The sequence below is a fragment of the Calonectris borealis genome, chromosome 11 (assembly GCF_964195595.1).
Source record: "Calonectris borealis chromosome 11, bCalBor7.hap1.2, whole genome shotgun sequence".
NCBI lineage: Eukaryota > Metazoa > Chordata > Aves > Procellariiformes > Procellariidae > Calonectris > Calonectris borealis.
This window is the reverse complement of record NC_134322.1, coordinates 10,725,314-10,742,592: the sequence shown is the minus strand read 5'-3', so window position 1 is coordinate 10,742,592 and position 17,279 is coordinate 10,725,314. Positions and strand designations below refer to the sequence as shown.

Here is a 17,279-nt window from a genome sequence, read left to right as displayed (position 1 = left end):
GGGGAAGGCGAAGCGGGGGATGGACGGGGTAGGGGCAGCCCCCGCGTTTGCGCGACCTGAGTGTAAAGCCTGAGGTTGTGCCTCTGCGGGACACTTTCGGGTACGGAGAGCCGAGGCGGCTCGGTGTTCAGACGTAACGAAAAACTGACCAGAACCCCCCACCCCCCTGATTCTTGTTAAACATAGAAACGTGCCCCGTGGTCTGTGAGTTTCTGGTGTCCGAGTGTGGTACAAATGGTGTCTGGGGAACGTGACATGCTCCACGTGTCGGAGGAGGTTTCCCGCATCAGTAGCTCTGATCACAATTTAAGTAATTAAAAAAAAAAAAAAGCTGTTTCTTAAGTTACCTCCTAAATAAAATACTTTCCTCCGTTCACAGAATTAGCTAACCATGGTCCTCACAAGTGTGGGAAAGATGGTCGGCCTCCAGAAGAAGACTTCGGGAATCAGGAATATCTGTATATTAGCCCATGTGGATCATGGTAAGACACGTGCTTGCAACTGGCAGAAACCTCCTGAGGAAAACTTGTGTGTGTGTTAGTTTGAATGACAGTGAGATATTTTGGTCACTGTTTTAAAGCAGTAGGTCACGGATTTAGCTTTAAACTGTCTTAATCCTGATTCTGAGAAGTAAATTTGTTTTATGCACATTTCTGTTGTCCTGATGCAGTTTATCTTTTAGAACTTAAGAGAGTATTACACTATAATAATTTGGAATAGTTGAAACTGAACGTTTTCTGCTTTTGTGATGCTGAATGTTGGCATGAATTAAATATATGCATGTGTGAGGTAGGCTGTTGTATTTCTATGTTTACTTAATGGAAGAAGGTTGTTATGTAGGTGGAAATAAATGCTCATTTTAGAACACAAATCTTTTGTCTAATTGCATGATATATTGAGGTTCTGATGTACTGTTTGTTACTTCATCTGCTTTTCTGGTCATGACAGGTAACGTTGCATCCACTCTTCAAAAATAAATTTGTGTGTACCTAATAGGTGAAGTTGAATAAACGGATTTTTTTTTTTAAGTTAGTTTGTCATTTTGTGGCATTTTAAAGCCTTTATTAATGTTGATCTCTCAGAAGACTAGATGTCGTCAACATTTATAATATTGTCGCATCTTTTTCCATTGTCTGTATTGATTTAAACTAAGTAATTTATTTTTCTTTTCAGGCAAAACTACTCTAGCTGATTGTCTAATATCTAGCAATGGAATAATCTCTAGCCGCTTGGCAGGAAAGGTAGAGTTATACTGTCATTTTTAACAAAATTCTGGTGTGTACATGCTGGGATTGTAAATCAGTGATGACTAAGGAAATTCCATTCCTAGTCCTGTTAACTGTCATTTTCTCGCAGTCATGCTCTTTGACAGTTGATAAGTAATTTGTGAAGTTAATTCTACAGATTTATCACCTTTTCTTTTCTTCTTGTACTCAGCTGAGATATCTAGACAGCAGAGAAGATGAACAGATCCGAGGAATAACGATGAAATCTAGCGCAATTTCATTGCACTTTGTGAAAGGTAAGTTGTTGATGCTGGCAAGTATAAACTTTAATATATATTTTTGTTAATTTTCTCTGCCTCTTCATTGTGGGTGTTGAGATTTTTTGTATGCAACTTTTGCTTTCGTGCTTCTCAGTGTTAGGCCATGATTCTGCAAAGGCTTATGCATGTATTCAACTATTAACCAAGATAATCAAGTTCCATCTCGGGGTTAGCAAAACCATCTTCAATCGTATCACTGAGTGGAGGCAGTTAGAATAGTTGCCTTTATCTTTTTGTTTTAGATCTAAATCTTTATATTTTAATCTTGTCTTGAAATAATGTCACTGAAAGGCAAGATCTTCTTTCAAAAAACAACAAATTTTTAAATGATTTTGTACAGTCTTATCTTTACTATACTTCTATGTCAAGGCCTGTTATACTCTGCTATAAATTGTTCAGGGTTTTTTTTATAGTGTAGTTACAGTCTCATCTTTGTTATGACTCCATGTTCCTGACGAGTCTTATCCTCAGCTAGGTTAATGAAAAACGACGTAAGTTACTAACAGACTTGTGCAGAAGAAAGAATAACTAACAGAAAAATTGCATGAACAGAAAAGCCACTGTTAGTCTTTCCATTTCAGCTACAGCTGATTTTAAAAAATAGTTGAAATCAATGATCTTCCAGCTAAGTATTGGACACTCTGGCTGTTTTATTGTTGACTCTGAAATGACCTTACTGTTAATGGTTAGAACCTTTTATGTCTGTTGTTTTTCTGTTGTATTGAAATTTAGACTCTAATACAATTTCTTAAACAGGAAAGTCGTTTGGTCTTATTTTGGTTATGGCTGATGATAAATGCAGTGAGTTCATCAAAAGTTGATGGGAGGTCTCTGCTAAGCAGAATTTTTTTGGGAAGTAGTGTAGAAAATACTGAAAACTTTTCCTGTATTGATATATTGAAGATATTTTAGTCATATGGCGTCAAAAGTGTGTTTTAAAAAAATCACAAGGTTGAAATGAGGCATTTTATCAAGAATGTAGGGTTTATTTTTATGACAGTCTGTCAGGACATATCTTTAAAATTCAGACTGTAATGCAGTTGATTTGTGTTTTAGCTAGTGATCTCTTTGTAATGCTACGACAAGCTTGTTCAGGGTTACGGTTTTTCTTTTTGTTTGGTTGGCTGGTATGTTTTTGTTTTTAATTTTCCAAAGGTAGTTGGGCATTGAGAGGTGAAGATTGGCATTACGAGTGAAATTAAAACCAATTAGACACAAGCCGCTAGATGTTATCCTGCTGACAGTTTTCCTGTCCTATTGGAGTTTTTTTTAAGTGTAATGGTTACTGCAGATTTGGTCCTTAGAAATTAATAATAGCTTAAGCAGTATAACCGGATGGCTGAAAGAAATATTTTTGAAAACTGTTCTGAAATATTAATTTATTGTTTGATCCTAGGTGATCAGGAGTATCTGATTAATTTAATAGACTCCCCAGGGCACGTGGATTTTTCTTCAGAAGTATCTACTGCTGTCCGACTCTGTGATGGTTGCATCATAGTGGTGGATGCTGTTGAAGGAGTCTGTCCACAGGTGAAATAAAGTATATTAAATAGACAAAGAGGGTAGAGAAGACAGAGTAAGCAAAGTGTTAAGTGTATTATGTAGAAATAAAAGATGAGCTGGTTTAAGAAGTTTTGTAAAACTTTTGTTAAATGACAATGTACTTGAGGTATGAAAGAGGGTAGTTAGTTTCATAGTTGTGCTGAAAAACTGAGCAATGCTGGTGAGTGGGTGTAATGATGTAGGGTTGAAACAGCGAGTATGCAATTTTTCAGGCAATTCTTTCTATAGAGAAGAAATAAATGTCTTAAGGGAAAAAATTTAATATCTTTACATGTGCTTTTAGGGTATTGAAGGAGAAAAAAATATGCAAAATAACATTGAGATTGCTTTTTTTCATGGCTTACTTTTATAAAGAGGGTTTTTTTTTGTTGTTGTGGGTGTTCTTGCCATGAAATTCTGCCATTCTGTGGAATTCTGTAATAACTAACACTATGTACTATGGGAGTCAAATTTCTGGTTTGAATGTCAACCTGTCCGTTATTATATGTTTAATTAAATTTTAGAATTATGTTGTCATTTACTTTAACATTCCATCTCTTTTGTGGTATCAAGCTTTCTGTAATGGATTTTTTTTTTAACTGTTTCCTTCTTAATAGACTCAAGCAGTTCTACGGCAAGCATGGCTAGAAAATATACGTCCAGTATTGGTGATTAATAAAATCGATCGCTTGATTGTGGAGCTCAAGCTCACCCCTCAGGAAGCATACTTGCACCTTAAGAATATCTTAGAACAGGTATTCATGCTATAGTTTCATGTTCACACAGCAGATTTTGTTGAGGTTTTTTTCTTCCCCATTTTCTCCATTCTTGAACCGAGAATTGACTGTAACTTTCACTGCCTTATAGCTGGAATAAATTTAGAGCAGCAGAACCAGTTTTTTCTGACTTTGCGGGACCAAGCACTATAACATCTAGTCTAATTTTTAACATTGAGATACATTTTATTTCTGGTTGGTTTTGAGGTTCATTCAGAATGGCTGTGATAGAGAAGAGTGTTTTAAATGACAGGTCATCAGGAAGAGCCTTCATTTTTAGAAATAATATGCTGAATGTTTTGTTCTTCCTGTTAAATTGCTTAAACTTCTTTGGAGGTAGACAAATAATATCTTGAGGCTACTCCTGATATTGATGGATTTATGCAGGGCTAAAGTTAATTCTTTTTTTAAGTTGTAAGTTAAGTTGCCTTCAAACTTTTTTTTTCCCCAGAGCTTACTTTTTAAGCACTTATCTACCTGGTTTCCCTTTGCCCTCCTTTGTTGTTTGTTTGTTGACAGTAACAAGTTCCTATTTCACCATGCCTTGTTCTGAGAAACCAAGTGTATTACACATGATACTCTATATCTGATTCAATCCTGATGTGGCTGACTTTGACTTGGAAAGTACACGATGTTTAAGTTGAAATGTTAGTCTCGTCAAACTCCTGTTGTCTTCAAATGGGCAGGATTAGATACACAAGGTCTGTGTTTTAAATTGCAAAATGAATCAGAGGCATGCTATCTTGTTAAAAAAAATCTCTTTTTCATATTTTGGAGGGTGGGGAATTGCATTTTAATTGCAAGGATTGTGAAAGAGTGAACGAATCTTAGGGTGTTTTTACATATCCTTCTGTAGATCAATGCAGTCACTGGAGCACTCTTTACCTCTAAAGTCTTAGAAGAAAGAGCTGAGAAAGAAACAGAAAGTGAAAGTATTTCAGATGCTGCACCAGGAGATCAAATTTATGACTGGAGTGCTGGATTGGAAGATACTGATGATTCACATCTTTATTTTTCACCAGACCATGGAAATGTGGTGTTTGCCAGTGCAATTGATGGCTGGGGTTTTGGGTAAGCCTGTGATTTAGTTACTGTCTGTTTTTTTTTCAATTGATTACTGCAGTTAGTCTTAAAGTATTTTCAGTTGCTTCATATTTCTAAAGATATTTTTTATATTCTTCTGTGATATGCAACCGTATATAATCAGTTCTAATATATTATTAACACTGGACAGCTGAAAATACTACCGGCTTTGTCATCTGTGTGACAGGGACCCCTGTTTTACTTACACAGCAGCTGCTGAGCCCACTGTAGTGTCCAGCCTAGCCTGGTAAACTTAGTATTTTATTAATTGATGACATTTGATAGGCTGTAATAGACTAGGCCAAGAACTGCAGCAGTATGGGAGCTGTTTCACAAGTAAATTGGACCTTCCAGCTACAGGGACAGTGACATTCATAACAAGCATAAGGCAGGCAACTGGCATCAGGGCAATAGTTTCAGCTGTCCAGTTTGGTGCAGTACAATTCTGAGTCACAGCATTACTGTGATCTGTTTCTTCTGCACCAGACTTTGACTTGTCCTTGAAATTATGCATTTGTTCTCAAGTGTTTATGCTCATCAGTCTTAATTTAGCTTTTTTCTGGTCTTCATGCAGGTGCGTTTCTTATCTCTTGTTACCTAATACCTCTATATTTCTGTTTCAGCAGTTGCTAAAGAGCATTGCAGGGATGATTTAAGTAAACGTAAGAATTTGGGGATAGAACAATTTTAGAAAATTTTCTGGATTACTATATTTGAGTTTGTGATCAGTTCTGTTTTTCAGTCCTGTTCTTAGTAGTTTGTTTCAAAGGGCAGCAGGCTAATGTAAAGATTTGTCATGGTTTAACCCCAGTCGGCAACTAAGTACCACGCAGCTGCTTGCTCACCCTCCTCCCTGCCCCCCGTGGTATAGGGGAGAAAATCCGGGAAGAAAAAAAGTAAAACCCATGGGTTGAGATAAAGACAGTTTAATAGGACAGCAAAAGAAGAGAAAATAATAATAATAATAATAAAAGAATATACAAAACAAGTGATGCACGATGCAATTGCTCACCACTCGCTGACCAATGCCCAGCCCGTCCCTGAGCAGTGATCACTGCCCCCCGGCCAACTCCCCGCAGTTTATATATTGAGCATGACGTCATATGGTATGGAATATCCCTTTGGCCAGTTGGGTTACCTGTCCTGGCTGTGCTCCCTCCCAGCTTCTTGTGCACCTGGCACAAGCTGAAAAGTCCTTGACTTAGTGTAAGCACTATTTAGCAACAACTAAAACATCAGTGTGTTATCAACATTTTCTCAGACTATATCCAAAACACAGCTCTATATCAGCTACTAGGAAGAAAATTAACTCTATCCCAGCCAAAACCAGGACAAGATTACACATGTTCTGATTGCTTGCCACAAGGTGGAGTCATTGTCTTCATCATGAAAATATAATTAAAAAGATACACTCAGTAATACAGTGGATGTCTTTAATATTGCAAAACCTAAAAAAATTCAGCTCCAGGATTTTTAAGTCAAAGACGAGCTCTTAAATAAGGTTCCAGGCATAGTTGGTAGTCTAACACAAATATTTCTTATCACTGCAGAGGAAAGGGAAAATAAAATGGGTTATTTTAGTTTAATTATCTGCCATGAATAATGTTAATTTATAAAAAGAAAAATCAGAGTGTAAGTGGTGTAAAGGAAATTGAAAACAAATCTTCAAATTCTGACATGTTGGAATATTCTTTAGTCTGAAAGAGATCTTTTCATAGAAGATGTGAGGGGAGACCTTTTCATCTCTGAAGGGGTTTTTCTGATATCTTTGGTGATCCACACATTAACACACATCTTATCTGAAGTTCTCCATTCCCATATGGTGCCCACAGTCACTCTTCTGTTTTATGGTGTGCAGGGAAACAGTATTTTGATTTCTGTAGGCTTTAGCTTTCCTGACTTGCAACTTTTCATTGAAATTCCATGGAAAAAATGAATTATGGTAGTAAACTGTTGTTATACACAGTATTTGGGATGCAACTGTTAACTTGTTCAAGTTTGGAGTCAGAATATGAACATTTTCTTTAGCAGATGTTGAAATTATTTAGAGCTATCTGCTATTTTTGTCCTGTATGGAAAAAGATTGGGCAATTTGCAGCTTACTTTTGTTTTGGATACTGACAAAGCCTATGGAAGGGAATAAATGAAAACAAAAAGCTAAGTTTTTGTTCTGGGAAGTTCAAACGTAGCCTAGTTTTAGTATTCGTATTCTAAGTGGATTCTATGCTGTCAGGGAATGCTAAACATTAAGAAAAATGTTTCTTAAAGAAAATGATATAGTGGAGTACTTTTTTACAATAAGCACAATTATGAGCTCAAAAGCACTTTAGAAGCTATTTTTTATCTCAAGCTACTTGATATTTGCAAGTAAATCATCAACTATTAAGATTTTATAGGTTACACAACTACATTCTGATATAAGCCTGTGGTCATAAACATGCTATGATCATCTTTGTAAATGAGAAAGCAAGCATGTTATTCTTAAATGGTAGGTGAATATAATGGTTTTTTTTGTAAAAGTGAGAATTCAGACAGTTGTCTTCCTTTCGTGATTTCTTTTCCTCTGATAATTTCTCTGCAGATAGAATTAAATTTCACACAAATGCGGCAGAAAATTGATTTGTTTCTCCAGCGCAGAATTTTAGCAAAAAATACTTCAGTTTGAACTGTTTGACACAGGAGTTTACTGATGTATTTCCAGGTTATGTATCTCTTTTGTAATAACATTGGTGTATATACAGAGAGGTGGAGAGGAAAATTTCTCTAAAACAGTTCTTAGGGCTTGAAAGTCTCTAATTTGTTGTTTGCAGAGAGAATACCTTGTGTTAATTTTCTTTTTTTTATTATTTTTTCCCCAAAGCTTTTAGCACTTGGTATATGTTAGTAACTGATACTTCTGCAGAGTGGAATGTGTGATAGATGATTAATGATATATGCTAGGATAACGTGAAGTGGAATGATAACTGGTCAGGCTTTGGTTGTTTCTTTGTATTTTCTATGTACTTGCCACTTGAAATGTTTGTCAGGTGGCCTGAACCTTACTTTCAGAGTTTCTGCAAGGCTGAAATGTAAATATTGGTTGTAATTTAGCTTCAAATGGGGGGAAGAAATGGTCCACATACGACCTGTCCTTATTTTTGTGATTGGTATATTGGTATACTAGAGAGGATTGGTAGGCTTTCTGTTTATTCTTTGCTGATACTATACTGATACAAGATGAATTTAAAAAACTTACAATGCTTTTTATTGAATATGAGACTAAAAACCACGTTTGCTGAGATTCCCCAAATTTTAATCCCCTTCTGCTTTATATATTGAAGCTTTTTTAAGATTATATTAATTGAACTATCCATGTACAAGATTGTATCTCAGCCAAAAACATTTATGCATCTAACTTAGGCAAGGGGTGTTAGTATTCTGCTGCTGGGTCTGGATCAGACTGTTTATACATTATACAGTAGACTAATTTGTGTTAACCTATTCTCTATCCCACAAAATGTGCGTACAGCTCGGACAAATAATAGGACTCCTATCTGCTAGGTTTCTTATTTGTACCTGTCCTAATTCTCCATTTTTCCCTTGCATCTTGAAAATGTTTTAATGTATTTGTTGAAGCTGAACGAAGATTGTTGGCTTTCTGGTACTACTTTGTTTCTTATGATGAACTGGCGGGCCCTGGTTCTGATAAATCATATAATGGGAGGGAAAAAAGAACATTTTCCTTAATTAGTTTCAAGAGGTAATTCTGGACTGCCAGCAGTACGATTTGGTGAAATACGGGTCAGTGGAGCATTTTCTTAATCGGGGCAAGCCTTGATTGCTGTTACATGGTTGTGGGTTCTGTTCCTAAAGGTATCATGACTTGTCACAGCAGAAAAAAATTAAGCCATTAGGCAGTGCCAGCCTCACCCAGTGCAATTAGTACATATGCTTTTCTCATAATCCTCAAGCGTTGAAAGAATGCCATAAATACATATGCAGGAGCTGCTGGCACAAGAATCCTGAAGATTCTTCCCCTTTTTAGAGTTTGGGGTAGTTTCTGGGAAGAAAAATCTCTTTTTGGTCTTAGTTCAGAACTCATAGCTTATGTCTTGCTGACATGGGCAGGTCTTTTTTTAGCTGTGTAGAAATTTGAGAATTCTTGATTTCAAAGAACAGATTATGAAATATCATTGTTCTGTAAATAGGATTGTTCTGATTGTAAATGTGTATTTTTGTTTCTGTGTGCACAAGGAGCAAACATGGGAATTTTTTCTGTTACTGCTCATTGAACATTTTCAGCAAGGAAAACAGAATGTTCAGGACACCCTCTTTAGCCAGCCTGCTTTTATTAACTCATGGGGACCACTGAACAACACAATTGGCTTTATAACACAATTTTGGCATTACAGTTTTTATATTATTTTCTAGGTTTTACTCATTATTAAAGCAATGATTCAAACAACAAGAAGTGCCCTAAGTAGTTAATTTAAAAAATAATTACCATCATCTGATGGCTCAAGTGTGGCTCAAAAGAATACTTCATTTTTAACTTGTGCAGTTCTGGTCACAGACCATAGTTAAATGTGTTGTGGGACATCTTTCATAGAATAAATTTGAGAGTCATCACATAAATATTTAGAACTTTTGTATTATGCTTTCGAGTTTTTACTGGAGGGCTAGTACGCAATATTTATTTCAAATAAACAAGTTCAGCCTTGAAGCTGACTTGAAACAAATCAAAAACATACAAATACTGCTGACATTTTTGAGCTGTTACGACTAAATATTTTTGCAGGTGTAAATGTTAAACAATGTGAGCTAAAGTGAAGGCAACTGGAAAAACGGGAGTAAAACAAGGATTTGAGATTTGTGTGTGATTTTCATGTAAGCTGTCCATTGCTTAGGCTGATAGGCACACGTAAACAGCATTACACATTTATCAAGATGCATTTTGTTTCCTTTCAGCATTGAGCATTTTGCCAAACTGTACAGCCAAAAGATTGGAATCAAGCCTGCAGTACTTCTGAAGACTTTATGGGGAGATTATTATCTAAATACAAAAGCAAAGAAGATAATGAAAGGTGATCAGGTAGGGAGGTTATCAGAAATATTACCTGGTTTTTATTTTGTTTTGGGTTGTTTTTTATTCTATTGCTCATAGTGTATTCTGAAAATTGACTTCAGTACCTTTACTTCAGTGGAAGTATAAAGTCTCTAGGATAGCCTTGCATCAGCCCTTGGAGAAGAGAACATTCCAAACTTGACCATTCAAAAGCCACAGGGAGGAAATCTCATCTAACAGTGCTCACAGTTGCCCTTAAATGTCTCTGTTCACAATATAAGGGACAGTCCAGCTTCAAGGATTCGGAATAGAGCAAAACACACAAGATGAATGCAAGACTAACAATGTAGAAACCAGAGTAGCGAGTGGGTCTCTGTCTTATTTGAAGAGTCCTTCACCAGCTAAGGGTTTAGGGTATTCACGTTTAGCTTAGGATTTGGAGTTTAGAAAATCTTTTTTGCCTTAGTGAGATCCCATTGATTGCTATGCCGAAACCCTGGCCTGAAAACTACACTTCTCCACCACTAAAAGTTAAGCGGGAAGAAGGGAGTTTCCTTATTTTCATTTAATGATGATTTTTTTGTGTTTTCCTAGGTGAGGATTAATAGTTATAAGAAGGGTGATAACCAGGCTCACAGTAGACATGTTCTGTATTTATCAGGCTCTTTTTCTGAAATTTAAACCCTTGTCCTTCACTTTTAAATTTCATGTTTATTTTGTGCCTTCTTATAAGACAGACTGTTGAAGTAGTGATCTTGTGTAGAAACAGGTAACTGTCTTGATTTTGAATAAAGGTTTTACATGCTCCTTATGAAAATGGTCAGTTGAAAGTGCAGTCTTAAGCCCATTGTAAAAGTTAGGAATTGCTGGTAATTAGCTGTTGTTTATGTTCTACCAGTCAAAAGGAAAGAAACCTTTGTTCGTGCAGTTGGTGCTGGACAACATATGGAGTCTGTATGAAGCTGTTATGAAAAGGTGAGATCTGTAAAGTTTTCATGGAATCTCTTTCCATGTGCTATGGTGATTTTTGAAATACTCAAACAAGAAATGTTGTGGATGCTTGTTATGTGTTGCTACTGTGGTTTTTCATCTATTTATTATTTTCCTTACAGAGACAAAGAAAAAATTGAAAAGATAGTCACCTCTTTGGGACTGAAAATTGGTGCACGGGAGTCACGGCATGCAGACCCTAAAGTTCATCTTAATGCCATTTGTAGCCAGTGGCTACCAATATCTGATGCAGTCCTCTGTATCCTTAAGGAAGATACTACTTTTTGTTCTATTGGCAGACTTCAAAGAGTGCTCACATGTTTCAGTGTGTGATTTGGTATGATTTGTTTTCTTTTTCACGTCTGTGCCTATGCTAGCTGGACCTATTTTCTCACTTGTAATATTAAGTTACATATGTAACTTTTTGTGCTTTTGCACGCATCCTTTTTTTAGGAAAATAAGTTATGAAACTGGAGGTAGTTTAACAATACACTTTCATTATGTAGTTTTATATAGAAATGTTAGTGTTTTTCCTGAAGGATAAGCCAATCTCCTTTTTATAATAGTATCTTAGCTCTTCTGTCCATGAGCTTCTCTAAGTATCTGGTGTTATGTTTTAGGCATATGCATTCTTAACCCAAGACCAGCCTTTTTGTTTGTCTGCTGTGTAGACAGTCTTCTCATGGTTTATAATACAATATAATACACATTATATTATAGTAGGTATGCACAAATTATTGATGTATAAATACTAATTAGTTCTAAAATCTTGCCCCAGTTGTGCTGTTCTTAGATTCCCAGTTGCACATAGGGTGACCCACCCCTACTTAACTATCCATCTGCCCTTGGATAAACGCCAGAAGTTGTTGCTGACTGGAGAGGGAGCTGTATGCGCTGCGACAGACAGAGCTGGATTTTAGCTATCTGTGGTTGCTCGCAGTTAGTGCCTGAGGTTGATTTAAAGAAACAAACATCGAAAGCATTTGTCTTCGTTTTATCTGCATTCAGTAAGGAAATATAAATATATAAATATATATCCTTAGCCATGTGTTTTAGCCATGGTGTGTAATAAACTTCCCAGTCCTCTTGACATCACTGCAGAGAGAGTGGAAAAGCTGATGTGTGTTGGAGCTAGAACATTTGATTCTTTGCCACCAGAAACTCAGGAACTGAAAAGTGGTGAGTAGGTGTTCTCCCATTACCATGAAGGTTGTTTGTATCTTGGTGATTTTGTTTGTCTTTGGATCATAAGATGTGTAGTAACCACTCCTTAGATTTATAATTATTTTACTTGTAGTAGCTTTGTTGATGTTTGTCAGTGACATGGCATAGTATTATGTCCTATTTTTATGGCCATACATTTTTCTTCAATCCCATATATTCATGGTTTTTAGACCACTCAAGCTACAGATGGTGTAAAGTCTAAGACTCTCAAACTGGGGATTTTGGAAGAATATGAGGTTAATATTTGTTTTTAGTTCTAAAGAGTAGAAGTTGTCATGTAATTGAGAATTGAATATTTTACCAACTTCTGTATTAAAATCATTAATTTTTAGCCAGTAGGGGGTTGAATTTGGATTTCGTTTTTAGAAGTATATTGATTAACTAGGCCCAGCTTTTGGTAATTTAAAATAAAAAACATTTTTTATTGAATTTATGGCTAAGTAGTTTGTGTACTGAAAAGAAGTTAGTAAGATGTACCTTAGCTGTTACTACAAACATTGTCATTAAGAATTTCTTCAACGTGTCCATAGCTTAAGGTATAACTTGGTTTCTTAGTTATTTCATAATATTCTGGAATCATAAAAGATTAGCAAATAAAAACAAGAGCCAAAAAACTTCCAGGGCAACAAATATATTTTGTTACCTGGAGTGTTAAATGAAGATATGAAATCCTGATGTTTTGAAGTTAGTTTAAGTTTTGCCATCAACTTCATTGAGATCACGATTTCATGTCCAGTTCTGGCAGAATTTCCAGCTTTAACTAAGAGTTCCTCCTCAAGAAGGGTTTAGTAGTATATTCAGACGCGGTTGTGTTGAACATTGGGATGTCTACATGCAAAAGAAAGCAAGAGGAAGTTTGATAATCACCAAGTCCTGTGCTATAAAATTGTAATAGGGGCTGGAAAGACTACGTTCAATGATTTAACTTTGCTATAGGCAGTGAAAGAACTGTATTTAGGCAGTAATGAAAATAAACTTGGTGTATTGGATGCGGGAGAGCTCGTAGATGCTCATATTCCTTTTACTATCTTTGAATTATTTATAAACATGAACTCTGTGTTCATGTATGTCCTTCATAAAAATTGTGATGCCTTGGAAAGGAGAACTTCTATTGAGTTATCTTCCTGAAAGACAGATGAGAACTGCTGAAGCTGAATTAAGTATTTAGCAGAATTGAAAATCAAAGTTGAAACTGATGATAGGGATGTAATGCTCAGTGGTGAGCAAAGCTCGTATTTCTACACATATTATGTGGTAATCTCCTCTGTGGGGTAGGAAGTTCCATATAAAATGAAGTGATGTTTTTCCCCAGATTTGGTAGTATGAAAAAGAATATTCCCAAATGATCTTTTCAGATAGGTTTGTAGGGGACAAATGGGCCTTATGTGTATGATTTATGTGAATGTATGACATTCTTTCTAACTGAACAGAATGTAACAATATCATTTTGTTGTAAAGTAGTAGATGTTCTCTGATATTTCAAGAGGTAGTTCAGTAAAAATTAAAAGATACCATGCTTAAGCTAGTAGCAGTTAAAAACATTTCTTAACTTTGTATGTGTAGGCAAAGGTGTTTATAGAACAATGTTTTGAAGAGACCTTCAAGAAATCTAAAGGGATGAGATATCAAATGTCAATTTAAGACGAGATGTGAATGTCAAATGGACAGGCTGTTAGGAATTGTTTCCTGGGAGTGAGGCGACTGATATTTTCATCCTTTACTGAACACTTATACACACTGAATTCTCCAAACAGTATTCAATATTGTATCAGTATAAGTTAATTAGAAGAAATTTGCCTCTGTAAACTCAGATCTTACTGCTCTTGGCTCTGAAAAAATAGCGTACTTCACATTTAGTGAATATCTTGCTAATTTGTAGTAGTCGTCTTGCACTTTGTTTGCCTAAGCACTTTACAATATAGTCTTTTCATACATCAAGTAAAAGGGAGAAGTGTAGGAGAAGATGATTTATTTTCTATGTTGTTAGAAGTTTTGAATGGTATTGTGTCTGTTTTGGATTTGATAATGTGTTCCAAGTTGTATGAAGAAAATAGTTTATGGGAATTTCCTAAGTATTGAATGAGTTTTGTGTGGATCTTTCATCCTCTGAGGAATATCTGTTCTTATGGTTAAGTTGTTACAATTTCATGAAGACATGAGTGTCTGGACATTTGAGGGACTTCCTCCTTTAGTTTGAAAGGAGGGAGAATACTTTGAGGTACTGAATAGCTTAGTCTTAATGCTAAGCTGCTGTCTGTTTTTCATTCTAATCTAAACCAGCCTATGAACTCAACTTTAAATATCAAAACAATACGTTTAGTTGGAGTACACGTAGTTTGTTATGAAGAGTTCTATTTTTACAATTTTGCTCATTTCAAGTCTGTTTCACAACAAAATAAAGGTTTGGGCAGTGTTATCAAATGATTAGGCTAGAGTAATTTTCTACTTTTCCTGTTACTTTGTCTTTAGCATATTATCCATTGAAATAGGAAATAAACAGTAATTTCTATAAAATTCATGGAAAGCCATGATTTTGTCCACACTGTTAGGAAAAAAATGTGCAAATAATTTCCTTTTATGTTTCTTCAGCTTTTATGAAATGCAGTAGTGAAGGAACAGCCCCGGTTATTGTCTTTGTTTCCAAAATGTTTGCTGTTGATGCAAAGGCATTACCACACAATAAACCAAGGTAAGAAAATGTAACATTTAACTTTCTGATCTACATTAGATACTTTTAGGAAAAAAAAGTTATGTTGCAAGCATGGATAAATTGTTTTAGACTTGAGAAAATAATTCACGAATTCTTGAGATGCAGTAAAATCTTTTCAGCAAGTAGATTTCTGAATGAGTTCAAGAGATGATTTGTTTAATCATATTAGTTTTAGAAGATTTAGCAAATTTGTTGAGGAGTAAAAACCACATTTGTTGGAGAATAGTACTTTTGTCCAAATGTATCATCCTAATGCATACATTGTATGCTGTTTCAAGATGTTTGGTTGAAAATATGATTGAGTTGTAATGCTTTCTTAGTTTTTCAATAAGGTTGTGTGGGCATGATCATAACAGCTTGCGTTTGTACCAAGAAACACTTCCCATCAAATCTGGCATAATAGCTAAGTAATCGTCCAGTCCATTGCAAGTGCAAAATAAAATGGGCTAATTAAAGTAGTCTCAACCTTGACTAATTTCTTGCAGTGAAGTGAAAGGCATTAATGTACTTCAAAAGATTTTCTTCTGGGACGTTTGGAAGATTTTTTTGTTGCAGCTTTTTATTGTTTAATGACCATCTTATTTTTCTTTGAAGGGTAGATCCTTCTTGATTTCATTTCCCTGACATCCTTAAGTGGACTAGTTTTAGCTGAAACTATCTGCTTTTTTACAGAAGAAATATACTTTTCTGATGAGTTTATAAGAATGGGGTTCATCTTAACTTTTCATCCCTCTAAGCCTCTGGAGCATTTTTCAGTAGTCAACTTTTGTATTAACTGGCCATTTTATGTTTTTCTGGGATTGTCACTGTATAGTGAAGTAATATAGAAAATATTAATCTTTCTACTAAATTAGACTGATTGTGACTGTTAAATCTTTGTGCAAAAAATGGTACTGTTGCTGTAGTAATATTTGAAAACTTTACTACTATCTTAGGTTTTTCACATGCTTCCTAGATTTATCTCAATATTTTCTTACCATGCTTATCTTCCACCAAAAATCGTTCTTGCACTAAGTTTGAATTCAGGGGAAAGATGTACTGCACTTATGGATTGACCAGACACTAGATGGTGCAGTTTTGCTTTGAATTCTGTCCTTAAATGTACCTGAAACCAGAGTTCTTGCTCAGGTACTGGTGTAGCACAGCAGCGCCATTCCTGCTTTGTCTGCTTTCCTGGATATATACTCTAGTTACCAGAGAAGACTACACTGAGGCCATCGCTTTCTGGCTGTTCTATCACTGATAATGACCTGTTCTTTTATTTGTTGGGAGGATTGAGATTCTTTGACATGATGAGGATGTAACATAGAGGCAAAGGTGGCTTTTACATACACCAGACACAGAAAGTCTTGGACATATTTTCAAGATTTTAGTAAAAATTTAAAAAAAAGAAAAGCTAGCTACTGCAAGTCCTGTGGTGTTTTTTTTTTTTCATTCTATGTCATTTGCTTATAGGCACTCTGCCTCATGGATAAACTCTCCTTCCATGTCTCCTCAGATATTCATCTTACATTTTTCTTGGTGGGTTTTTTTCTATTCTCCTTAGTCATCCCCATTCAGGAAGGGAGCTGTGTGTGGCTATATGTGTTAAACTTCTATTCTTTGAAAAGAGAGAAAAAGTTCCCCAAATGGACAAAAGAATATTTTGAAGAAATTTGCCACGTATTGCGGTTCATAATATGTGTATGACCAGCTCCATATTATTTTTTTTTTTTTGGCGAATGATGCATTCAGTACAGAAGCTTAAGCATTCTGACTTGTTGGTTGTATTTTCTCCTTAGATAAAAAAATGTGCCAATTTTATTGGTTTTCATTACACAAATATGATTGCATTTTTGCACTCTGATTCATATTGTGTAACAAATCTGTAATTCTGATCATCAGTCTGGTTTGAAAAATCTCAAGATGTTTACTGAGTTGAGCGGAGGATGGCAGTTGTCTGATAGTCCAAGTAATGCAGAGCTGGTCCAAAAATCCAAACAAATTTTAGATAAATTAGACTTTCTGAGATAATATTGCAGGGGAATGAGGACTGTCCTGGAATTCTTTCTGGGAGACTTGAGGCATATTAGTGATGACTGTAGACAGTATGTCCTTTCTTCCTGTTTATTCAGTAAATTGAAAATTGCAGTGTCTTGCTCTGTAGATTGTGTGAAAATTATTTCTTGCTGGCCTTAATATTAAATTATTCAATTAGTTACTAATTGGCTAGTATTAAAATGAAATCACATGACTGTTTTTCTTTGAGATAACCAGTCATTATCAGCACATGTAATTTTGCGGATGTTGTGATTTAACCCTAGCCGGCAACTAAGCACCACACAGCCGCTCACTCACTCCCTCCGGGTGGGAAGGGGGAGAGAA

At 35.6% G+C, this 17,279-nt stretch overlaps 1 protein-coding gene across 6 annotated transcripts in view; it reads left to right on the top strand.

The window, feature by feature from the left end:
* Positions 1-17,279, top strand: part of EFL1 (elongation factor like GTPase 1) — an 83,852-nt gene that overhangs the window by 436 nt on the left and 66,137 nt on the right. For 2 of the 6 annotated variants that reach the window (XM_075159947.1, XM_075159948.1), the window contains exons 2-12: positions 380-482; positions 1,174-1,241; positions 1,438-1,522; positions 2,943-3,076; positions 3,706-3,843; positions 4,721-4,935; positions 9,895-10,018; positions 10,890-10,966; positions 11,104-11,240; positions 12,038-12,160; positions 14,795-14,894. In XM_075159947.1, the coding sequence (XP_075016048.1) occupies positions 392-482; positions 1,174-1,241; positions 1,438-1,522; positions 2,943-3,076; positions 3,706-3,843; positions 4,721-4,935; positions 9,895-10,018; positions 10,890-10,966; positions 11,104-11,240; positions 12,038-12,160; positions 14,795-14,894 (1,292 nt within the window). In that variant the 5' untranslated portion in view covers positions 380-391. Of the gene's footprint in view, positions 1-182; positions 205-276; positions 483-1,173; positions 1,242-1,437; positions 1,523-2,942; positions 3,077-3,705; positions 3,844-4,720; positions 4,936-9,894; positions 10,019-10,889; positions 10,967-11,103; positions 11,241-12,037; positions 12,161-14,794; positions 14,895-17,279 lie in introns of those variants that run through there. The other 4 variants (XM_075159950.1, XM_075159949.1, XM_075159952.1 and 1 more) reach the window with 4 other exon arrangements.